The 26,204-nt window shown below is 37.2% G+C and overlaps 1 protein-coding gene across 2 annotated transcripts in view; it reads right to left on the bottom strand.

Moving 5' to 3' along the window:
• LOC142348257 (E3 ubiquitin-protein ligase pellino homolog 1-like) overlaps positions 1 to 26,174 on the bottom strand; it is a 38,044-nt gene extending 11,870 nt beyond the window's left edge. The window contains exons 1-6 of one of the 2 annotated variants that reach the window (XM_075399553.1): positions 25,927 to 26,174; positions 25,729 to 25,847; positions 21,884 to 22,131; positions 21,058 to 21,193; positions 12,278 to 12,452; positions 9,787 to 9,956 (exon numbers count right to left, since the gene is read on the bottom strand). In XM_075399553.1, coding sequence (XP_075255668.1) covers positions 9,787 to 9,956; positions 12,278 to 12,452; positions 21,058 to 21,193; positions 21,884 to 22,050 — 648 coding nt within the window. In that variant the 5' untranslated portion in view covers positions 22,051 to 22,131; positions 25,729 to 25,847; positions 25,927 to 26,174. Of the gene's footprint in view, positions 1 to 9,786; positions 9,957 to 12,277; positions 12,453 to 21,057; positions 21,194 to 21,883; positions 22,132 to 25,728 lie in introns of both variants that reach the window. The other variant, XM_075399552.1, reaches the window with a different exon arrangement.
• Between the last annotated feature and the right edge of the window lie 30 nt (positions 26,175 to 26,204).

The following is a 26,204-nucleotide window of genomic DNA, read 5'->3' as shown; positions in this document are numbered from 1 at the left end:
CATTGCGTAATTGAATGCGTAAAGAAATTAAAAACCATACAAATGAAACAGTGATTGAAGTAAGCCAGAAGTGAAACGTCAGAATCGTGACTTATGTAAAACGAAGAACGTGATCAGAAGGTAAAGCGAATTAAAAAAGGAGAGCGCCTAAATTATAGCCGTGGAGAGGCTGACGGCGGCTATTAAAAATGGGAAAGATTGATTGTTGTACAAAAAAAAAACTAAAAAGCAAGAGTTCATTTCGCGGTTAGACATACTCCTGTTTCTTATAGGGGGACGCAGGGGCTAGTATCCATACCAGTAAGCAACAGAGATGATTAAGACTAATAACAGCAAAGTTCAAGTAGCGGCCACCTAAATTTGTGCTTTGCGGGTTTTTTCCGTTTCTATTCCCAATTAAGTTTTTATGCTACATTTAATTCAGATTGCTTTGCTGAGCTACTGCTGTTTGAAAGCACTCAGCAAAATGAGCACAGAAAAAAAAATAGCCCGAAGGAGTCAAAAAATTTTCACACAACATTTCGACCAAGCTGTGACTTGAAGTAAAGCGAAACAAACTTTCATTCCACGAAGTAAAATAATTAAAGATTAGCGGCTGAGACGATGAGCGCTGCTATTAAAAAAAAGAAAAACAGCAAAAATGATGAGAAACACCTTAAAACATTTATGTATCTGCGGTATTCTCTCACATACACTTTTCAAAGTCAAAAAGTATTCACTGAGCTCAGCGACTGATTAAAAAACTTCTCCCGCTTGAAAAAGCGGGGAGGGGGGGGTGCATCGGGGTTGTAGGGGAGAGAGCGGGGTTGGGCAACAGTGGGGCGGGGGGCAACATTTGGGGGTGTGTCTAACCTCTAAGAACCGCCCTTCACACCATAAGTATCAGCATCCAAACCAGTTTGAGCTGAAAGGCTCTATGCGCGCTTAATGCCCGCTGGGCGCTACCTGTTTATCCCGCTTTTGTGTTTTGTGGACAAAAAGTCAAAAACGTCAGACGAAAAATTGCAAAAAATTGCATAAGGACTAAAATAATTGCTACAAACTTCGTTTGAGAGCAACTTAACACAATATATAGGTTTCAGTTACTTAAGCTTATATTGATCGGCGTTCAAAAATCTACTCAGCCTCTTTGATTCCTCCTCTGGCAAATGGGAATCGGGACAGATCACTCATTTTTATCTTATCCAGGGAGCTCCAACAAAAAACATCATGAGCACGTGACTAAAATACTTCAAGCGTCTACAGGCCACCCTTTTAGCCGTCACACTCGACTAAAAATGAAATCGGTCAAACAAAAAAAAACCAATCCAAAAATCGCAGAAAGAACAGAAATATTTGTCGCGAATTTAGTTTGAGAGCAATGAAAACAAAACAGGGAGCTGGCATACAGTGGAAATGAAGCAACGTAGTCACAGCAAAAAGACAGTGATTTAACGAAACCCATGATCTAGAAAGAAACTCAAGAGCAAAATTATTCAAAAACATATCCGACAGATTGCGGAAAAACAACCGCCAAAGATTTCCATAACCTTGAATGGGATTGAGAAAACAAAAAACATAGTCAGCAGATTGCCAGAAAATAGCCGCCGCTGACGCGCTTGATGTATATCGGGATTGAGAAAGAAAAAATAAGATTATTTGACCAAACTTTGTTTTTTTTTTCAGTGTCATAAAGTGTTCCAATTTGGCGTGCGGTTTCAGTTGGATTCTGAAACTATACTTAATTCAGCTTCTAAACTGAAAACTAATAAGGTTGAAACCACTGTCAGCCAGCAAACACTCTAATGAAATTTGATAACCTAATTCTCAATGACTTAATGACCGGGCTCTACAGGTTTATTCCGTCTCTTTTGATCACATTGCGTAATTGAAAGCGTAAAGAATTTAAAAAACCATATAAATGAAACAGTGATTGAAGTAAGCCAGAAGTCAAACGTCAGAATCGTGACTTATATAAAACGAAGAACGTGATCAGAAGGTAAAGCGAATTAAAAAAGGAGAGCGCCTAAATTATAGCCGTGGAGAGGCTGACGGCGGCTATTAAAAATGGAAAAGATTGATTGTTGTACAAAAAAACTAAAAAGCAAGAGTTCATTTCGCGGTTAGACATACTCCTGTTTCTCATAGGGGGACGCAGGGGCTAGTATCCATACCAATAAGTATTCACTGAGCTCAGCGACTGATTAAAAAACTTCTCCCGCTTGAAAAATAGTTCACACTTTTGTTTTCAGGTCAAAACGCCGTTCGAAAAAATAGTACTTCCAATAAAAAAACATAGCCGGCAGATTGCCGGAATAGCTGCGAAACAATAGACCTGCATGCCATATAATAGCGATAGAAACAGATACAGATCTAAATTGAAAATCGACGCCGCTCAAAAAACTAGGCTAAAAAACATTCAGCGATGAATCAATAAAGCTTGCTAAAATTCATTCCACAGAAGCCTCTTATTAGGGATCTTTACTGCACATATGAGTTCCTTTGACCTTAAACAAATTCAAATTAAACCTAAGTTTTAAAGTGCAAAAGTCATTTTATTGAGTGAGGTAAGTCACGCATGACCAAAATCTAACCACGCAAATAACCTAAAAATTTTGCTAAAGCGAGTGAGAAATGACGTCACGCGCGCAAATCCCGTTAGTGAGAGGAAGAAGTCATTCAGAAAATTTGACTTTTTCAGCTTTGCTGTGTGAACAAATGTAAAAAAGAGCTTCAGACGACGAAACAAAAAACATAGCAGGACAAGTCCTGACGCACAATTCAAAGAATTTTCATTGACTAAACAGAAAACTAGACCTAGAGCGGACTATTAATGGATTGGAAAAACCATTTAGAAAAAAATCCGATCCAAAAAATCGAAAAAAGAGTAAAAATCAAAGTGAAATTGCCGCATGTGAACAAAAAACCACTAGCGAGAAAGCGAATTTTTTGTTCAAACACCGTTTTCTCACTCTACTTTAAATTTAGAGCGAAAAAATTTCACGCCGCAACACCACTCGCTTTTTCGCTCCACTTCCTGTTTCGGCGTGACCAAAATCACTACTCCAATTTGACTTCAAAAATCATAAAAATGTGTGAACAGATCTCAAAAAAAAGACAGCGCCCCAATACAATTCAAATTCTTTGAATTGTAAAAAACCAAGAGCACCGAGTATAGCTACGCTCAGCTTACAGCTTCGCAGCTATAATCAATACTCCTCTTCGAGTCGTAAAAATCTAAAAGCTCCTCAATGTAGCTGCTCTTAGCTTACAGCAAGGGTCAACCTATTAAGAACCTTCCTTCACATCTTAAATTGACGTCTATTCGACGAATCACATATTTTGGTGAATCACATACTTAGCAACCAGTAATCAAGCTTAAGGCACTACGAGAAACGGTCGAGCACTTAATGTCCTCCAGGCCTTACCTGTTATTCCACTTTTGAGAGCGAAAAGTTAAAACAAAAGTTAAGACAAAAAATCGCACACACACATCGCATGAAAAATATAGTTGCTAGAATTTGCTTGAGAGCAATTAGTCACGAAGAAACTTGAGAAGTCAAACAGACGAAGGCAAAATGTTGAACAAGCTGTGAACTATGGCATAGAACCAGAGCTGTTAACCAAATTTTAATCCAAAGAATTAAAAAACAGCGAGAAGAATTCCGGAAATGACTCGACGAACGTCAATGCCAAAATTCCACCTCTTCAAAAACAGTAGTATCTGCTAAAACTATTTATGAGAATTTAAAAAAAACTTAAGTAAGAAGTTGTGAACTAAAAAAAATCACATTTGTTATATTACAAAGTCACATAAGACCACCGAAAAGTCCCTATAAGCAAATATAAGTATTGAAATATTCTCAAATAAACATGTAAGCCAAGATTGCGCATATTATATTAAAAAATCGCTGAAAAACCTCTTAATATATAAAAGCCATATCAACAAGCAGAAACCTTCAGAACGCTTTCAAAAAAGTCTAAAAACAATGCTATTTTAACCAAACCTATTAACCAAAAAAATTGTAAGAAAACTTTGAAAGCCGCCCCTTAACAAAAAACTTCGCTCGCTTACAGAATCTTTTTCACACCTCAATTTCTCGCTCTCTGAAAAACAGCGGCATAAACAAAAACCTTTCTCTCTCTCTCTCTCTCTCTCTCTCTCTCTCTCTCTCTCTCTTCTATTCGCCCCTTCTCAGTTTTCTTCAGCACACAAACCACTTCAATTTTTCTCATGCGTTTCATTTGCTGCTTCAAAATTCACACTAACAAAATTGATTAGAAAAGACATAAAAACAAACCGATTAATGTCGCAATAATTGCACTCGCAACCGGGATTCGAACCCGGGATTCGAACCATTGACCTCCTGCTCCATAACCAGATGCACTGCCCACTCGGCTATCAGGTCCTTAATTTTTGTTTGCTGCAATCCAACAAGATTTAGTGAGAGCAAAAGTGAGATCTTTGAAAAATGAAGAGCGAAAGCGTGAAAAAGTCACTTGAGAAGTCAAAGAATGTTCTAGAAGAAAAGCGCAAAATGTTCAGCGAAAAATTTGCATAAAAAAGACCAACACGTTTACAATAATTGCTATGAATTTCTTTCAAGAGCAATTAAAAATAGGCCTATTATAGCGGGCCTATTTTTACAAGTCAAAAGAATAGGCCCGCTATAATAGCCGGCTGAGATGATGAGGGCGGCTATTAAGAAGAAGAGCAAAGATATCACCGATCACCTATTCAATGGCAGCTCACGAATCCAGTGGACTCGTCACACAAATCTAGTAAAGTCATAAGTTTTAAAAACATAGCCGGAATAGCTGCGAAAGAATAGATGTGCGTGCCATATAATAGAAACATACAGATCTAAATTCAAAAACGACGCCGCTCAAAAAACTAGGTAAAAAACATTCAGCGATAAACTAATTAAGCTTGTTAAAATTCATTCCGCATAAGCCTCTTATTAGGGATCTTTACTGCACATATGAGTTCCTTTGACCTTAAACAAATTCAAATTAAACCTAAGTTTTAAAGTGCAAAAGTCATTTTATTGAGTGAGGTAAGTCACGCATGACCAAAATCTAACCACGCAAATAACCTAAAAACTTTTGCTAAAGCGATTGAGAAATGACGTCACGCGCGCAAATCCCGTTAGTGAGAGGAAGAAGTCATTCAGAAAATTTGACTTTTTCAGCTTTGCTGTGTGAACAAATGTAAAAAAGAGCTTCAGACGACGAAACAAAAAACATAGCAGGACAAGTCCTGACGCACAATTCAAAGAATTTTCATTGACTAAACAGAAAACTAGACCTAGAGCGGACTATTAATGGATTGGAAAAACCATTTAGAAAAAAATCCGATCCAAAAAATCGAAAAAAGAGTAAAAATCAAAGTGAAATTGCCGCATGTGAACAAAAAACCACTAGCGAGAAAGCGAATTTTTTGTTCAAACACCGTTTTCTCACTCTACTTTAAATTTAGAGCGAAAAAATTTCACGCCGCAACACCACTCGCTTTTTCGCTCCACTTCCTGTTTCGGCGTGACCAAAATCACTACTCCAATTTGACTTCAAAAATCATAAAAATGTGTGAACAGATCTCAAAAAAAAGACAGCGCCCCAATACAATTCAAATTCTTTGAATTGTAAAAAACCAAGAGCACCGAGTATAGCTACGCTCAGCTTACAGCTTCGCAGCTATAATCAATACTCCTCTTCGAGTCGTAAAAATCTAAAAGCTCCTCAATGTAGCTGCTCTTAGCTTACAGCAAGGGTCAACCTATTAAGAACCTTCCTTCACATCTTAAATTGACGTCTATTCGACGAATCACATATTTTGGTGAATCACATACTTAGCAACCAGTAATCAAGCTTAAGGCACTACGAGAAACGGTCGAGCACTTAATGTCCTCCAGGCCTTACCTGTTATTCCACTTTTGAGAGCGAAAAGTTAAAACAAAAGTTAAGACAAAAAATCGCACACACACATCGCATGAATAATATAGTTGCTAGAATTTGCTTGAGAGCAATTAGTCACAAAGAAACTTGAGAAGTCAAACAGACGAAGGCAAAATGTTGAACAAGCTGTGAACTATGGCATAGAACCAGAGCTGTTAACCAAATTTTAATCCAAAGAATTAAAAAACAGCGAGAAGAATTCCGGAAATGACTCGACGAACGTCAATGCCAAAATTCCACCTCTTCAAAAACAGTAGTATCTGCTAAAACTATTTATGAGAATTTAAAAAAAACTTAAGTAAGAAGTTGTGAACTAAAAAAAATCACATTTGTTATATTACAAAGTCACATAAGACCACCGAAAAGTCCCTATAAGCAAATATAAGTATTGAAATATTCTCAAATAAACATGTAAGCCAAGATTGCGCATATTATATTAAAAAATCGCTGAAAAACCTCTTAATATATAAAAGCCATATCAACAAGCAGAAACCTTCAGAACGCTTTCAAAAAAGTCTAAAAACAATGCTATTTTAACCAAACCTATTAACCAAAAAAATTGTAAGAAAACTTTGAAAGCCGCCCCTTAACAAAAAACTTCGCTCGCTTACAGAATCTTTTTCACACCTCAATTTCTCGCTCTCTGAAAAACAGCGGCATAAACAAAAACCTTTCTCTCTTCTTCTTCTTCTTCTTCTTCTTCAGGATCCGTGTAGCCCCTCCCGGGCTAATATGGATAAATCCCCGCGTGTTTCACCAATTTGATTAGGTTCCTTGGGTTATTGATAAAGTGGTCTTTTGGCTCCTCGTTTCCCATCATCCGATGTCGTAGGCTCGCCCCTCGTTGACAAACCTTCATGACGTGTTCAGCAGTGTGGGGTTCGTCGCAGTCAGGGCAACGGTCCGATTCTGTCGCCCCAAATCTTCTGAGGGTAGCCCTGTCTAGCAGGCTGTGGCCTGACATGAGTTGGTTCCATATGGTTTGGTCTCTTCTCCTGTCAAGCTTCCTCGCTTTGAAGATCCTGGCTGCACCTGCGTAGAACTTCAGAGTTTCCCTCCTTGCGTCCAATTTGATAGCGGTCGTCGCCGTTTGAAGAGTGATTGGCCTCTTTTCTGGTTCCAGTGTTGTGGCGGCATTTGCTGCTCGGTCGGCCTCTTCGTTGCCTTGTACTCCACAGTGCGAAGGGATCCAAACTATCTGGGTTCCAGGGCATACGGCTAACTTGCTCCAGATTTGTCTACCTAAACTGCACCTTTGTTCCGGTCCTTCTTCTAAACGTTCCACTGCTGATAGTGAGTCGGTGAGTATCCTGACAGTTTGTGGTGTCCAGTTGCGCTGAAGATGTTCTAGGGTCATGTTGATTGCTGTCATCTCGGCCGTGAAGGAGGAGCAGAATAATCCTGCGCTTGTCTTCAATTCCTCTCTTCCCGATTCTCTGATGACAACTGCTCCAGCCCCACCGTGTCCTTTGTCCACTGATCCATCTGTCCAAACCTGTGTGTCACAGGGAGGGAGTGACGCAAGAAACTCTTCGGTTATCTTTCTTTTCTCTGTATCCTCATCGTTTCTTTTCAGTCTCCTCGTAAGGTCGGTGTGAAAGGAGGCCTGGTGGGGGCGCTGTTCCCAGGGCGGGCTGTCTGCTACAAGAGGCTCTCGGTCCATTGTGTCGAGCTTCGTTGCACTCTCGGGTTCCAGTGCAATCCTCCTGAAGCTCCCACGGAATTCTCGCTGGTCGTCGGCAGACTTCCTCTTCCCGGTCTTCTTCCATGCTTCGTGTGTTTTGCTCCTCAGTCTTGGTATTGTGTTTCTGCTCGCTGTGCCGTGTGCCGGTACTCCCTCGTCCAATCTTAGCATCTTCTCACGTAGGCATCCTGCTCGCTTTTTGGCGATGATTCTTAAGGGCTCCAGTTCGGCGCACGCAAGGAGTTCTTGTTGGCTAGTAGGATGTAGACAACCGGAAACAACTCTAGCACATTTGTTTTGCTGGCTCTCCATAAAATCCCTTGTCGATGGTTGTGCCATGTTCATCCACGTACTGCTAGCATAGTCCGCCACCGCTCTTGTGGTTGCTATATATGCCGTACGTAGGTTGCGCTGTGTTGCTCCTGTGTTCTTGTTTGCGATTGCTTGTAGTGCTTTTCGCCTCGTTGCCATCTTCCTTGCCACGTCTAGAACCTTTCTCTCTCTCTCTCTCTCTCTCTCTCTCTCTCTCTCTCTCTCTCTCTCTCTCTCTCTCTCTCTCTCTCTCTCTCTCTCTCTCTCTCTCTCTCTCTCTCTCTCTCTCTCTCTCTCTCCTATTCGCCCCTTCTCAGTTTTCTTCAGCACACAAACCACTTCAATTTTTCTCATGCGTTTCATTTGCTGCTTCAAAATTCACACTAACAAAATTGATTAGAAAAGACATAAAAACAAACCGATTAATGTCGCAATAATTGCACTCGCAACCGGGATTCGAACCCGGGATTCGAACCATTGACCTCCTGCTCCATAACCAGATGCACTGCCCACTCGGCTATCAGGTCCTTAATTTTTGTTTGCTGCAATCCAACAAGATTTAGTGAGAGCAAAAGTGAGATCTTTCAAAAAAGAAGAGCGAAAGCGTGAAAAAGTCACTTGAGAAGTCAAAGAATGTTCTAGAAGAAAAGCGCAAAATGTTCAGCGAAAAATTTGCATAAAAAAGACCAACACGTTTACAATAATTGCTATGAATTTCGTTCAAGAGCAATTAAAAATAGGCCTATTATAGCGGGCCTATTTTTACAAGTCAAAAGAATAGGCCCGCTATAATAGCCGGCTGAGATGATGAGGGCGGCTATTAAGAAGAAGAGCAAAGATATCACCGATCACCTATTCAATGGCAGCTCACGAATCCAGTGGACTCGTCACACAAATCTAGTAAAGTCATAAGTTTTAAAAACATAGCCGGAATAGCTGCGAAAGAATAGATGTGCGTGCCATATAATAGAAACATACAGATCTAAATTCAAAAACGACGCCGCTCAAAAAACTAGGTAAAAAACATTCAGCGATAAACTAATTAAGCTTGTTAAAATTCATTCCGCATAAGCCTCTTATTAGGGATCTTTACTGCACATATGAGTTCCTTTGACCTTAAACAAATTCAAATTAAACCTAAGTTTTAGAGTGCAAAAGTCATTTTATTGAGTGAGGTAAGTCACGCATGACCAAAATCTAACCACGCAAATAACCTAAAAACTTTTGCTAAAGCGATTGAGAAATGACGTCACGCGCGCAAATCCCGTTAGTGAGAGGAAGAAGTCATTCAGAAAATTTGACTTTTTCAGCTTTGCTGTGTGAACAAATGTAAAACGAAAAAAGACCGTCAGACGACGAAACAAAAAACATAGCAGGACAAGTCCTGACGTACAATTCAACGAATTTTCATTGACTGAAAAAAAACTAGACCTAGAACGGACTAGGAGTGAAATGGGAAAACCATTTCTAAAAAAAACAGGCAAAAAACCACTACCGAGAAAGCGAATTTTTGTTCAAACACTGTTTTCGCACTCTACTTTAAAATTATAGCAAAACAATTTCACGCCGCAAAACCACTCGCTCCATTTTCTGTTTCGGCGTGACCAAAATCACCACTCCAATTTGACTTCAAAAATCATGAAAATGTGTTAACAGATCTTTAAAAAAAACAGCGCCCCAATACAATTCAAATTCTTTGAATTGTAAAAACCAAGAGCACCGCAATATAGTTTCACTCAGCTTACAGCTTCGCAGCTATAATTACTCTACCGCGACCATTGAAACAAATTTTCCACCAGTTGACGAGTCAGGACAAAAGTACAATCTATAAGGGTTCGATTGCAAAAGTTACTGACCCCCAGTTGTATGCTCCTGTTGTGATCGAAGCCGGCAGCGTAGATTCGAGGCTTGCTGAACTGCACAATGAGTCCATCTCTAGTTCTGTAGCTCCTATCAACTGTGATTCTACACGCGTACCTCGATATAGTACTCTCTGCCCTCGTGCAGTCTTCCAATCTCGTAGCCCCTGCAAATCAATCGTTTTTATCCTTAGATGAAACGAAACTGCCATAGCCTTCCGCTGTTTTTAAAGTCCTGTTATAAAACATAACTTGATAGATTTGCAAAGACATCAAGATCTTGATTTTCTTGGCAAAACTTGCGGTACCGTCAGCGAGATCTTGTTAAGCTGATTATTCGTAATAATTTTGACAAGTCGTGACATTTCACCTAAATTACCCAATTCTTGAGACACATTCAAACATCTTGCACGCTTGTACACATCTTGACGCTTTGTCACGAAGAATCTTATCTAGAATTTTTGATAAACTATTAATTAAACTATAACCGGTAGATTGCCGAAATAGCTGCAAAATAGATTTCTGGGCCGTAGAGTAGATAGAAACCGACAGAAAAAACTTAACGACACCGATTAAAAATATGTAAAAACTTCAGCGACAAATTAATATGGCTTGTTCAAATTCACTCAGCAGATGCATTTTTATGAGCGACCTCAAATGAATCTATGAGATTCTTTGACTTTGAAAAAATTCAAATTAAAATTAAATGTTTAAGTTCAAAAGTCTAATAAAAATCTAATCACGCAAATGCTTAAAAAGCTTTTGATAGAGTGAGTTAGAAATGACGTCAGGTGCACAGTGAGAGGAAGAAGTCATTCAGAAAATTTGTAAAACGAAAAAAGAGCGTCAGACGACGGAATAAAAACAGAGCCCGACGAATTTCGAAAACGACTTGACCATCCGTAAAAACTTGACCATCCGTAAAACGAAAAAGAGCTAAAAAGTCCTGGCCTGCAATTCAAAGACATTTCATTGACTCAACAACAAAGTAGAAAATACTTGGAACGGGCTAAAAACCATTCAGAAAAAAATCCTACAAAATCCTATAAGAAATTGAAAAAGTTTTAAAAAATTATAGTCAAATTGCCGCATGTGAACAAAAAACCACAAGTGAGAAAGCGAATTCTTCATTCAAATACAATATTCTCTATCAATTTTAAATTTAAAGTGAAAAAACTCACGCTCGCTTTTCATCACCGTTGCCATTCTAATATACAAAGTATTGGAAAATTGGACAAACCTGTCAATATTGATGACTATTCAAAAACTTTTGTGAAAATTTTTGAAAGAATAGAAATTGCTATAAATTCACACTTTAAACTCATGAGAGCTTAAAACATTTCCGTAGAAAATTACAGACACAACGCAAACAATCGCACTTGCAGCAAAACAACTAAGTGACAAATTTAAATTCTGTTTATATGCTGGACTGCAACGGTAATGGTGTCAAAATTTCATTTCGCTTATGCAATTTTAGCACAATAACATAACCGACGGTGAAGGTGGCAAGTAAATTGGGGGTAGGGGCTTGAAAACTTAAATTGAAATATTGAGAGTATCAAAGCTATACTAGAAGCACGGCAACTTGAAGCCATTGGTCGTTCATCCCGTTTCTGAAGAGAAAAAGTCAATGCTCAGACAAAAAATTGCAATAACATAGCTGGCAGATTGCCAGAAAATAGCCGCAATAGATTTGTAGACCGACAGTCTAAAAAAACCGTAAAAAAGACAGACCAAAAAAATTCGTCTTTTCATTGAAGGCTGATCTGTTATATTTTGATTAAAAATATGTATAAGTTATTGCTGCCTCTATTAGCTGATCTCAAATAACCTTAATTTAGAGTGACACACACCCATTTGACCTTATCTCTTTGAGTTAAAGTAAATAAAAGTCAATTTCAAATTGAGGAAGTCATTTTACAGAAAACTAGACCTAGAACGGACTATGAATGGATTGTTAAAACCATTTAGAAAAAAATCCGATCCAAAAAATTGAAAAAAACAGTAAAAAAACAAAGTGAAATTGCCGCATGTGAACAAAAAACCACTAGCGAGAAAGCGAATTTTTGTTCAAATACCGTTTTCTCACTCTACTTTAAAATTAGAGCGGAAAAATTTCACGCCGCAAAACCACTCGCTTTTCGCTCCACTTCCTGTTTCGGCGTGACCAAAATCACTACTCCAATTTGACTTCAAAAATCATGAAAATGTGTGAACAGATCTCAAAAAAAAGACAGCGCCCCAATACAATTCAAATTCTTTGAATTGTAAAAAAAACAAGAGAAGGCCAATAATAGCCCCAGCTATCGCTGTGCGGCTATTAAAAAACGATCAGAACTATTATAACTGCCTGCAAAAAATCATTTTAGAACAATTAATGCTTTTCATTAAAAAACAACACGTGGCCGAACCACATCCTAAAACTCGAACTTTCATTTACAATAAACTAAATGAGGACCTCAAATGCTTTAAAATTGGGTTGGCTCACCTGGAACAGTATCAATGAGTACCATGTCAATGTTGCTCTCTGTGGATCTGCCCACTTGGAACATGTCACTCTGTTCACAGTCTGCATACTCCACCACATACGCCTTACTCCTGCTCAGAGAGTAAGACACCACGTGACTGCTCCCTGTACTCCCACCTGTCACTGACCCATAGTCCTGGCAACAACACACGAATCAGTCAACTCAATCACATAATCTCACTTCTCGAAAGACATTTATATTCAAGTTGCCGATTCTTAGTTATCAGTCAACGATTATCTATGATGCCATACGAATTATGAGCTGTGTCTTCAAACGTTTATTTTATGCTTAGTACAAAAATAATATAGAACCCGGGCATACGAGGGAGTACAACTTCAAAGCAGGATCATAGAAATTTTTTTCTTGGTATTGAAATTGTTTTCACTCATTACCAGAAGTTATCCGATTTAATTCAAACCAATAGAAAACAATATACAGTCACAATTATAACATAGGAAATACAATGATGGTTGTTTACCGCAAATTGGAGCTACAATTCTAATATCAAAAACACAGGGGATAGATAAGACCGATAAGGTTTGGAAATATTGAAAACTTTGCCATACTTCGCGATATGATCTCCAAATCCAGAAGCCCTATAACAAACAAAACCGACCAACGTCGGGCGAATTGTTCTTAAACGACCGTCGAGCGGTTGGTTTCCTTAGTAGCTAGCCACGGTTTAGTGAGGATAGTTTTAACTTAATTGAAGGGGCGTGATGTGAGCGCAGCTGGGGACAATAGTGGAGGGGGGGGGGGGGGGGGTTGTGGGGGGCAACCTCTAAGAACCGTCCTTCACACCATAAGTATAAGTCTCCAAAACAGTGTCGATGAATCGCATACTGGGAGACTAGTGAGCTGAAATGCTCTAAGAGAACTTAATGCCCGCTGGGCGCTACCTGTTTGTACAGTTTTTGAGGACGAAAGTCAAATGCTTCAGACAAATCGGCCAAACGAAAAATCGCATAAAAAAGACCAACAGGGGACTAATATAATTGCTACAAACTTCATTTGAGAGCAATTAACAACATACGTAATTGAAATTTTTGGTTCTAAGGAATGGCCGCTATAGGACATCATAGAAACACAGTGGATTACTACTGAAAAAATAACGACTACCGTCCTACGAATTAACGACAGGCGGGAGTCGGCTTCAAATGTAGAATGCTTAAGAATGGCCCTGGAGTAGACAGAAAGTGATGGTGGATTCGCCTTCATATCGCGAAGTTCTGCATCATCAGCGGTTCGGTGAACCATACCTTTGGAGCTTACGAACTTAGAAGCTTACAAAAACCAAACCATTCAACCGAGCAAAACACATTTTATATCAAAAGGTTACAAAAAGTCAAAACAATTAAACGGAAAATTTCCACTAAAACATTAGAAAATCTATGCTTTGAAACTCATCCGAGAGCAATTACACATTGTTGACACAAATTTTCAAAAATTAAGTTTTTTATATTTTTTACCTCAAAAGTTCAAATCAAATTCGGAACAATCAGCATATCGAGCACATCAGATATTAGAATAACGCAGACACAGACGGAGAACTTATATTTTAAAATTATAATCCGCGATAAAAGGGTTATTAAAAATACCATGCATTTTTCTATCTTTAGAGCTATCGAGAGCTGGGGACAAATTATATGTATCTTTTTTCTTTTCATCTTCTATACCAATACGGCGAGACCATTTTTCGTTCTAAGAGAGATCTTCAAAGAAATTTTCAATGACCAAAAAACGGTTCCCCCAACAACGTCGTTTTGACTAGCGCGCAGCTTAATGAGCTGAAATGCTCTAAGAGAACTTAATGCCCGCTGGGAGCTACCTGTTTGTACAGTTTTTGAGGACGAAAAATCAAATGCTTCAGACAAATCGGTCAAACGAAAAATCGCATAAAAAGACTAACAGGGGACTAATATAATTGCTAACTTCGTTTGAGAGCAATTAACAACATACGTAATTGAAATTTTTGGTTCTAAGGAATGGCCGCTATAGGACATCATAGAAACACAGTGGATTACTACTGAAAAAATAACGACTACCGTCCTACGAATTAACGACAGGCGGGAGTCGGCTTCAAATGTAGAATGCTTAAGAATGGCCCTGGAGTAGACAGAAAGTGATGGTGGATTCGCCTTCATATCGCGAAGTTCTGCATCATCAGCGATTCGGTGAACCATACCTTTGGAGCTATGGTGAACCATATCGGTGAAACATATCGAGTACATCAGATATTAGAATAACGCAGACACAGACCGAGAACTTATATTTTAAAATTATAATCCGCGATAAAAGGGTTATTAAAAATACCGTGCATTTTTCTATCTTTAGAGGAGATATCGAGAGCTGGGGACAAATTATATGTATCTTTTTTGTTTTCATCTTCTATACCAATACGGCGAGACCATTTTTCGTTCTAAGAGGGATCTTCAAAGAAATTTTCAATGACCAGAAAACGGTTCCCCCAACAACGTCGTTTTGACTAGCACGCAGCCAAAAAACTGATTATGTAAAAACGTTATGAAACAGTAGTTCGGCCAAAAAAAGGTGAAGCGAATTGAGTTGTGGAGCAGTTAACACTCCAGGCTAAACTTCTTTTCAAGCGTGATCAATTTCTCAAGAACCATTAAATAATACTGCCCGAAATAGAATACAAAGCCCGAAATAGAATACAAAGCATTTTTATCGTCAAAACCTAAAATTGTCCTTCAATTACCTAAAGAGCTCATTTTAGAAGAGTTTGCGCAGAAATCGTTACTCCTTCAACATTAATAAAATAGCCACTGCACTGCACATGCAAATATACGAAACATCAAAACATAGCTGGCAAATTGCCAGAAAATATCCGCAATAGCTTCAGAGATCTGTAGTCTCAAAAAGAAGGTAAAAAGATAGACAAAACAAGAAACTTATTCTTTTCATTAAGGGCTGAGATGTTAAATTTTGATTAAGAATCTGTATAACTTACTGTTTCTATTTCCTGCTCTTAAATAACCTTCAAGTAGAGTGACAAGCACTCATTTGACCTTATCTCTTTGGATTGAGGAAAAGTCAATGAGTGAGGAAGTCATTTTTAAGAGTAAGGTAAGTCACATGTGACCAAAAATTTAATCACGCGAATGAACAAAAAAACTAGCTCCACTAAGAGTGGAAAATGACGTAACGCACGCAATTCAGTTGACATTGCGTGAACGAATGAACAAAAAGCAGATTTGAAATGGCTGTGACGTCATATGGTCGCAACCAAAAATCTTGACGACGAAATAAAAAAAACCAAGAGAAGGCCAATAATAGCCTCAGCTATCGCTTTGCGGCTATTCAAAATGAACAGAACGATTTTCCTAATACAAATCAAACTCTCTAATTTTCAACCAAATCGAGAAACCACACGAGAACAATAATCCCCTTAAAGACTCAGCAAAGTATGTCTTGCTCAAAGATTTCCATCCTTCTGATTTTAAGGCCAAACAAGCGATCAATAAAGCAATCAGCAGTAAAACTGAACTAAAATACTAGTAGAAACTAAATATAGTGGCTTCCAACAAAAATTAAAGTCTATAAAAAAGTAACACTTTATTTATCCAAAAAACAATGTCACGAGGTAACATTATCAATGGTAGTGTAGGGTAATATAATAATAGTTTTATAGATAAAAATACAGGTGGGTCAACAACAGAAAGTATTAATTAATCTTGTAATGCACTAGAGAAAGATCAAAGAAAACGCACATCACGTCAAGAAACAACTGCTTTTGCCACTTCGTACGTTTCGCAAAATCTATAAAATAAATCTTTTTAATATGTTTTTTGCATCATTTAGGTATAATTTTTTCATTGCCGAAATTTTTGAACGTCGAGTTATATAAGGGAACAGTTGTATTAAACAACAAAACAGTTCTGCATGTATTTAGTTTTTGGTGTCAGTTTGCAGAAGTAGCTGTTTGTTCGTTTGTTTCTAGTTACTTCAAGGTTGGGTACTTAATTTTCCGAAATGCTGGTAAATGACCGCTAAATATTTTCCACATATGGAAGGTCCTTTTATGTTTCAAAAATTCAGTTAATGGCAAATTTTCAAATTTTAATTTTAAATCTCTCAATGATTCATATTTTTTAAGATAAGTAATGGGCTTTAAAGCCCAATTAATTTGTTTATCAAGTGAAAGTATCAGTTTTGACTTATTCCTGATAGAAGTAATGAAGAATAATGTAAGTGACTGAAGCTAAATACAAGTGACTGTAGAAGAAGAAGGCGAGTCTGAATATCGAACGGTTTTTGAATTGCTGCAATGGTTTTAATTCCGCACGCCATTTTCTTAAGAATTTTCTTAACTTCTTCTTGGAAGTTTAAATGACTGTCAATCATGATCCCTAAATATTTTACTGACTTTTTAGATTCAATTATCTTACCACCAACTTTTATTGACCCTACGGTGGTGTTTCTATTTTTCTTCGTAATAACAATTAATTCAGTTTTTTCAGCATCAATGTTTAGTGAATGTATATTGAAGTATTGATAAGATAATTTGCAAGATTCTTCAAGATTGCTTCAAATCCTTATGCTCTGTGAAAAGTAGAGTGTCATCTGCGTACTGAACAATTTTACAGTTACTTATGTTTTTTGACAGGTCATTTATGTAAAGATTAAATAGAAGTAGGCCCAATACCGTACCTTGCGGTACACCTTGATAAAGTTTTATCTAATGAGATTTGACGCTGTTAACAATGGTTTGCTGCCTAAGATCTGTTAGGAAATCAATCAGTAATTCAATAGCATTTTCACTGATTTTCACGGAAATCAACATTTACAAAGTATGCTTGATGGAATCAAAAACTTGTGATAAATCAAGAAGAGCAGCTGTGATGACTTTGTTATTGTCAACAGCCAGTCGAAACGATTCGATGCAAAACAGAAGATCATCAATTGTTGAATAGTTGTTTCTAAAACCGAATTGCGTTTCTGAATAGCAGCGTTCGTTATGCAAAAACTCTACGATTTGTTTTTGCAGCAGTCTCTCAAAAATTTTAGACCGAGAAGATGTCACTGAGATAGGCCTATAGTTTTCAGGGTTATCAGGATCATCTTTTTTGAACAGAGGAGTAACATATGCGGTTTTAAGGTTGTTGGGAAACTTTTTTCACTGATGAAACTGTTAATGACGTTCGTCAAGTGTCCTACAATTATATTACAGAAACTGATTTTTTGCGCGTACTTGATGCAAGCTATTGAAAGAGCTTCTAAAATTTGCTGCTGCAAGCGTTTTTGTTTTACAGAAGAAGTCACCTAACCTGGAAAATTTGTAATTTAATAAAGTTGACATTTTAAAATTTTCCGACACGTAATTACCAAGCATCTTTTAGGCGGAAAATTTCTGTTGATGTCTTTATTGAGTTTCTCATAGAATTCAAAATCTTCCATTCTTCTTTTTAGGAAGTGGACAATTCGGAAAAATCTTTTACCAAACTATGGCTTTGAAGCTTTAAATTTTTTTTATCATCTTATGAAAACGCGTTTCATTGGCGCATTTGTTTTTAATGCAAGAGTCATTATTCTGTTGAAGTACTCGAGTTTATGATAAGCAATGACAACGCAATATAAATACGCCCAATTCAAGGATCTCAAAGTTGCACAAAAATTTTCCTTCGAGTAATGTTTTTTATCAAAAAGAAACTTCGTGGTGGGCAATTTCTTGAGCTTCATTCTAAAATCCAAAAATAGTAGTCGCAAGATGATCGGTTTTTAAATCGGTTTTGAAAATTTTGGTTCTATGCTTGTCTGATGTATCGTCTGTAATGGTATAATCTATTAATGAGGTAAATTTTTGCATAGTTGGCACAGACTGATTACATGGTTGCAAGCTATAAGGCGTTAGAATTGTTTCTAAAGAAGATTTTTTGTTCATATTTAGATAATTAATATTGAAATCACCCATCAGGACAAATTTACATCCCATAGTAGTAATTTTGTCAATCTCGAAAACTAATTCATCTAAAAAATCAGAACTTAAATGTTTTTGTGGATTGTAGACTACGCTAACGATTAGATAATATTTGCAAGGGAGATTTCTAAGAAGAGAGCTTCGAAACTGGTGTTCATCTTCAAATCGTTTCGGATTCTTGGGTTCAAACATGTAGGCACAAGTAGCATGACACCACCGCCCCTGTTTTTTGCTACTTCGCTTAAATTGCGGTCACATCTAAAGGAAACAAGCTTTTCACTGTCTATTTCCCATAGTTTGGAATCATTTTACGAGGAAAGCCAGGTCTCAGTCAAACCTAAGATTGTACTATGCCCAAAATCTCTTAATAAAACTTTTAGATCTCCACGTTTGCAATTTAGACTCCTGCAATTCAAATTTATGAATTTCAATTGATCTTCTGTCTGTTTAACATGTTTTAAGACATCAGTATATTTACTAACGGCGCCTGGATTTTTCTCAATATCACCAGATAAAATTAGTAATAGTGAAACAATTAAACTTAGCAGCAGCAAAGATGTCGAAAATGTTCAACAGAGTTTTTTTGTACCAAGAGGCATAAAAGAGGGAAAACATTATCAATGTCCGGTTTCGCTTCTTGAGACACATTATACTCTCATTATCTGTTACAGTGCACAAGATATAAATATGTACCATGAGTGCTGTTAGTTTGGAACACTTCATTGCAATATTTAAAAGAAACAATACGAAATATCATTAAAGCGCAAGCCAACAAAAACTAACAGCCTCTCATGTAAGTGTAAGTCTGCAGGGTTTTCGTAGAGAAAGTATGGATACAATAATGCAGAATATTTGCCATAACTTTGCAACAAGCTCTGGATAAATGAATGCGATCTCGCGTAAAAAATGCGTCAAAGAACATCTGATCATGATAAAGAGCCATAATTATATAAGGGCACAGTATTGATTGACCATAAATTGAGTTAAAGTGACATAGAGCTTCTCGAAGTGCCAGTTGCATTAATTTTCAATGAAATGTGAAAAATCTGCGTTGAAATGGTCAGAGGCACTATAAGTTTCGTCGGCTGAAACTTTTCTAACAAAACTGAGATCAATTTTATCCATTTGTTTGATACCGCTCTGCATTTCGTTGCTGTCGTTGAAGCCTGCCACAAGTATGACAGTATTCATTTTCCTTTTGGGATAATCAGCGCAAACTTGACTCAAAATGTCAGAGTAGATCCTGGATAAGAATGAACCTCTGTATCCCGGCCTCCTAGTCGTCTTGGGTCCAAGTATCTGCTTCTTGATGTACCAAAACAAAACTTCGTGACTCAGTTTTGACTAATTTTGTCCTAAATCGAGGATTTTTTTTTGCTCAACCACAGCTTTTTAGGTATCATAACCTTTTTGTGGTCTGTTTCTGGTTTGATGGTAGGTGTTGCACTTGCTGAAGTCATCTCACTTCCACATTCATCATCTTTCGATTGATGTACATCAGATGTAATTGCCATCCTCGGTCGATAATTGGAAGATGATTAATTATTTGTGTTTTTGTTTAATAATAACTTCGAAGAATGTATCTCCTGTTTAAGATCTTTAATCTTTTTAAGCACGTTTAGTAATTTTTTAGGCTTAGAAAGCTTTTGAGGCATTGCGCATTTAACCTTTGATTTCGAGGTCAAAGAGAGCGACTGTTTCAAAGCGTCTGTGGAGACTATTTCATAGCGTCTGTTGTGACTACTTCATCTGATGTGTCTATTTCGTCTGTTGTGTCTATTTCATAGCGTCTATTTCACAACCACCACGGAAAAATTGAACTAAGAATCATGGATTTCAAATAAAGGCGTTCAGACACATGTCTAAATACGTCGCTCGTGAGAAATTATTCGTTCATATCAAATCCCACGGTGCTCTCAAGCATGGCCTAACATAACCGACTAGCGTCGCAAGAGTTGCTCTCAAACGACTAATAGGAGCTAAAATCTTTTGCAGCCTGCTTCAGCCGGGGGGACTAAAATCACTAATGGGACTATAACTGACGTCATTAGAGGGTATTATAAACCACTTCAACCACCAATAAAATTACACCAATTTTAGCGCACTTTTCAGTAGTGAACTGCCGCCACTTGAGTTTAGCTGCTGACCCTGGTGAATGAGAGAAAGTTAGATTACGTAAAACCAAAAAGTCAACGGCGGAAAGTCACCCGAAAAGTCAAGGCAGTCGAGCAAAAATATTGCATAGAACATAAACCGACTAACGTCGGAAGAATTGCTCTCGTACGACAGGCCGGGGCGATTTAAATTAGTGGGATGTAGCTAAGAAATGCTTATGGATGCAAAAAGACTGCATCAACAACCTCTTAACCACTCTGCTACCATGACCAGATTTTTCTGCTCCTAATGGGTTTTATAGTAGCAACAAACGTTATTTCAGAAAGCGAGAAACTCACATTACACAAAAATGAAGAACTCAAGCGTGAGAAAGTCAATCAAGCCAAAGACTGTTCTAGAAAAGAAGCTCAAAACGGTCCAGCAAAAATTTTGGATAAAAGACACACACGATTACAACAATTGCTTCAAACTTCGTTCGAGAGCAATTAAAAACCGATCGTTTTTTTAGCTAGCAAATTCACTTAATGTGGTTGACGCTGCAGCTTTTTACAGTATGTGGTGATATATGTTCATGTGGCTTTTTTTTCTATCTGAAAATGGTTGGAATGTTTTTTCTTGGCTTCCCCTTGTTTGATGCCGGAATAAAAATGGTATGAGTGAGAATATAATGCTGGTGGTGATGATTACCCAGTTTGGAGGTAGTTGGCTGTTACTGTAGTACTCTTTGTGAGGCGTGACCCCATTGGGCTTGTGTCTCCTTCTCATCTGCAACTTGGATCTCCTCCTCGCACTGTTGCCTCCAGGGAAGCGAGAGGGTGTAGTACTGAACAACCACATACGACATTATACTATTTCTACTTGAATCTACATATTTGTAGGGAATCTTAGAATCTAGTATTTGCAAGCAAGTAATGTTATAGACTAGTGGAGCATAGAGTCCGCCAGGGAGGTGCTTTAAATTGTTTTTTAATACCATAAAATGTACCGGAAGACTGTTTTTTTTTCAAAATTACCGAGAAACCGTCTTTAGATTCATTTTCATTTAAGTAACGTGCAACAAATTAACCTGCAAAACTTTTCGAGCTTCTCACTTTTCCCGTGTAAACTGTCGTATGCGACGATACCTCCGAAGTTGCCGACATCAATATTGTCTTTGAACGTATATACGAGCTCCAACTAAACCTTCCAATATTTTTCTGAATCTTATTGGCTGCAAGTGTTTAACAACACTAAGTTGGTTTCCACTAACTTTGTAAAGCAAGGAATTGAAAATCTGGTCAGTGCAAACAAGAGAAATTGAGCGTAAATCGCGTAAAACTGATATTTTAAGCGCAAGCCCATCGTTGTCAAAGAATTCAACAGTGACAAATTTATTTCAATCGTGCAACTGTTTCCATCAATCAAGATGTGAATTAAATATATCCCTAACTTTTTGGTTGCATGTCATACAAAATACTAAATATCTTTTTACAAAAAATATACATAAAAACTAGTAATGAATTCTTGAACATACCCGAACACCACCAATTCGCCATACAGTTCTCTACTGTCCGTCCTGATGAGAGCATCAATGTCCATAACCTGGGAAGACACATTATGACTGTTTGAGCTCTGCTGCTCCATTTTGATGGTCTCTTTTGAGGTCAAAGTTGAAGACTGGAAGAACTCCTCTGATCTCATAAGTATGCCTTCTGGTGTTTTGTGAACTGCTGAAGAGATGCCGCTGCTGGGGGAACTTGTGTTTTGTGCTTGAGGCGGTGTCTAAAATAAATTCATAAAAACTTGTATAATCAAAATTTATTAAAATTTAAAATACTTCGGCGTGGAAACTGAAGCCCAATTTGTACACAAAATTTTAATTGACTGAAAAAGTTTTCATTAGTTTCTTTCATTTCGTTAATTTCAAAGCGTTTTATATATTGATGTTCATTTTTACTCAAACTTATTATTACCTCGGACTAGTATAAAAATCAAAGAAAATTTTTTAACTTAGCACTTACCAAAAATCTTATCAAATAGAAAATCTTTTCATTATTTTTTGTAATCAAAGTTAAATTGATGTACACTTGGTTCACGAAATCAATCTTAGTGATAAACGATAAAGAAATCAGTTCATTTAACTATTGTGCAATTGACCTTTCAGTAAAGCAGCCAATTTCGTTAATTAAATCTGATTAATTTTGTTAAATTTTTGTCGATAATCCCGTACATTCGGGTGTTACGTTTCGTACTTGTTAGCCCACAAACTCTGTTGTAAGCGTTGACAAATTGTTCGGGCTCATTTGGTGAAGAATAAGTATACGTAACTCCTCTCTAATTATCCAAAATATAGCCAGCAGATTGCCGGAAAAGATGCGAACGAATAGATTTGTGTGCCGTATAATAGAAACAGATACAAGTTGAAAAAGTTATCGACGCCGCACAAAAAAACTATGTAGAAAACATTCAGCGATTAATAAAGCTGTTAAAATTCATTGCGCAGAGGCTTTTTCATTAGGAACCTTTATTGCACAGATTAGTTCCTTTGACATTAAACTAAAACAAATAAAACTTAAGTTTTAAACTGCAAGTCATTTTATTGAGTGAGGTGAGTCATATATAATCAAAATCACGCAAACGATCTAAAACCTTTTGCTAGAGGGAGTGAGAAATGACTTCACGCGCGCAAAGGCCGTTAGTGAGAGGAAAAAGTCATTCAGAAAATGACCTTCAGCGTCAGACGACGAAAAAAGCCGGAACAATTCCGAAAACGACTCAAAACCATATACCTCGAAAGAGCAGGTTTTTCAAATAGCTGACACCCCCTTGCAGAAGGCATCAATGCAGAGAAACAACAGTCTCAAGTCACAGAAAAAAAATTCTCGAAAATTATTATGAAAAATCAGGAAAATTCTATTTATTTTTATGTAGTGCAAGTACACATACAAACGAAAGTCTTTGTTTCAAGCAAAGAAAACAAGTTATCCAAACACAAAATATCAGCTAAGCCGTAATGAGCTCACATGAACCTATTTTCGATAAGGAAAAATGAGAAAATTGTTACAATTTCTTGTAAAATTTTCATAGAAAGAGACAACTGTGTAGCAAAAGCAACTTCCATCTTTTGTAGGCAAAAGAGCCAAAAGGAATCTAGTGAACATAACCTACAAAATTTGATTCAGTATATAAATTGAAAGCTATTAGGCTTAATGTCAGCTAGCAATAACTCTAGTGAAATTTGAGAACCCAATGCACTACGACTTGACGACAGGACTTAATCGGTTTATCTTGTTTCTTTTGATTTTGCGCTTTTGAGTTTGACTGTATTTACTACTTTGCGTAATTCAATGCTGAAAGAAATGAAAATCTATTCAGTTGAAACAGGAGTAAGTCAAGCGTGAAAATCGTGACTTACGCAAAACAAAAAACGTGATAAAAAAGTAAAGCAAATTGAAAAGAGGAGAGAGCCTAAACAATATCCACTGATGACAATAGCCACTGACTGTGGCTGACGGCGACTATTATTAAATTCGGTAAAACCATACCATGAGCCAAAATCGCAAACAAGGGCAAAAAGAGAAAAATTGCCGCAAAAATGAAACATACCCGGCAGATGGCCGGAAAATAGCCGCCCAAAACCAAGATTTGGATTGAAAGAAAAAACTTGTGGAAAATGATTTTTGAACCAACATTTAACGTGCGAACTGTTTTTATGTCATTTTGAGTTGAACATACTCCGGTTTTGTAGTGAGACCATACAGGGGCTAGTAACAATACCAGTTAGCATTAGAGAGGGTAACTAAGAGCAAAGTTCGAGACACCGGCATCTAAAATCGGGCTTTATGGGTTCATCCCGTTTCTATTTCTAATTTCGCTTTTAGCACTGACTCTGTTCATCTTGAATTGCTTTGCTGAGCAACTGCTGTCTAAAATCACATTTAGCAGAGTAAAGAAAAAAGTGAAAGTAGCCTAGAAAAGATTTGACGCAAAATGTTGAAAAAGCTGTGAACTAAGGTAAAGCGAAAAATTTTTACTCGACGAAGTGAAAAAAAGAATCGCTATATTAGCCGGCTGAGAAGCTGAGGCGGCTATTAAAAATACTTAAAAAATCAGCAAAATAATTTATAATCTTTCAAATTAACCAACCAAAAAAGAATTCAAAGACAAAAATTCAAAGGCGTAAGAAATTAAAGTGAAAACTGATACCCCTAAAATAATCGCAGAAATTAACCAGCAGTCAAAAAATTTAAAAGGCATATCTGCAAATTCTCAGTGGTGCACTGTGTTAAATGAAATCAATTTCAACTAAAAACTTTATGAAAAAGTCTGAAAATTATTATTTTTAACAATTGATAATATCAGATCTGACCATAATAGGTCTTAGGATAATGACAATGATTTACGCCAGAATGCGAAGAATCTGGACAGAAACAAAGCACATAAAAACAGACAATTTTTTGATTTTTGAAAAGAGAAGTAGAAAAAGAAACATTTCATTGTTTAGCATACGAGGCTAGGAAAAAAAAATAAGCTATCCTGTAAAGATTAAAAAAACAATTCAAAGACTGGAAACAATTAAATTTTTCGCAAAAAAACTCATTGTTTACCAAATTGCTTTTATAAAAAACTTTTTGGTGAATTTCAATAACTGAACGCCACACAATTCAATAATTAGTAAAAAGGAAAATAAAATCCCAGACGGCGCGAACTTAATGCCCTCTGAGCGCTGCCTGGTTGCCCTATTTTTGAGGACGAACATTTAACAGGGTCAGGTGGAAAATCGGTCAAGCGAAAAATTGCATAAAAACCGCAGTAAAAAAGGCCCACAAGATATCCCAATCAAATACTACAAGCGTTGTTTCAGCGCATTGCAAAAATGAGGGACAATGTTTACCAAACATCGTATAAATTAAATAAAACTGAGGCGCTTCCATTTGAAAATTAATGTTCTTGTGGCTCAGAAATTGAAACCTACACACAAAAGATCAAGCCAAATGTCAAAAAGAATGAACAAATCAATAGTGTCCTGCTTTTTGTCCCCTATTTGTTTAACTACCTAACATATTTCAATCCAGATTTTATTCACTTATATAATTGGGACTATTAATATTGGTACTATCATTGATTAGCCAGGCATTGAGGGCCACGGGACTTTATATGAATCTGTCACAACCCAACACAGGCTTAAATAATCCACTTAATCATAACAAAACACGCTTGCAATGCCCACTGCTAATTTCTGAGAAGAAAGGATAGAGGGGTGAAATGATTTGATGGAAAGATATGAGTGGTTAAATGAATTGGGTTGAAAAGAAGTAGAACCAACATAAAATGTTTCTTACAGACTTTGGATTACAAAATTATTTAAAATCGACTCACATGTCTTGAAGACGGTTCCCGTCCACTGCCCGCTGACTTTCGACTGTCCGCTGACCCGATACTTCTTCCGTCAGTTGTAACACTAGAAGTGTTCAGGTCATTTCTCGCGGACAAGCAACCTGTAGTCTCCATAGGTAACAAATAATTAGTCATATCCTGACTAGTAGAAGGTGGATTATTTAATAGCTGGGTGTTAACCTGGTTATCAATCGGGCCGTTTCTGTTATTAGCCTGCACGTCCTGATACCCTTCGTTCACAAAAGCAGTCGCCATTTTTGCAAAAATTACTTGACAGCTGAGTAAAAAAACGGGCTAAGAAATAGAATGATGGGGTATAACGGTCAGTTTGCTAAGCTATTGAAATTACATAATTTTCTGAAATAACAAAATTAGTATTTCTAACTCCTCCGAAAACAAGTTATAAAGCGGGTATTTATTAGGTCACACAAAGTCCACACTTCAAAATTATTATTTTT

This window comes from Convolutriloba macropyga, chromosome 10 (assembly GCF_964194025.1).
Source record: "Convolutriloba macropyga chromosome 10, txConMacr16.3, whole genome shotgun sequence".
NCBI classification, from domain to species: Eukaryota; Metazoa; Xenacoelomorpha; order Acoela; family Convolutidae; genus Convolutriloba; species Convolutriloba macropyga.
This window is presented reverse-complemented; position numbering and strand designations above follow the sequence as displayed.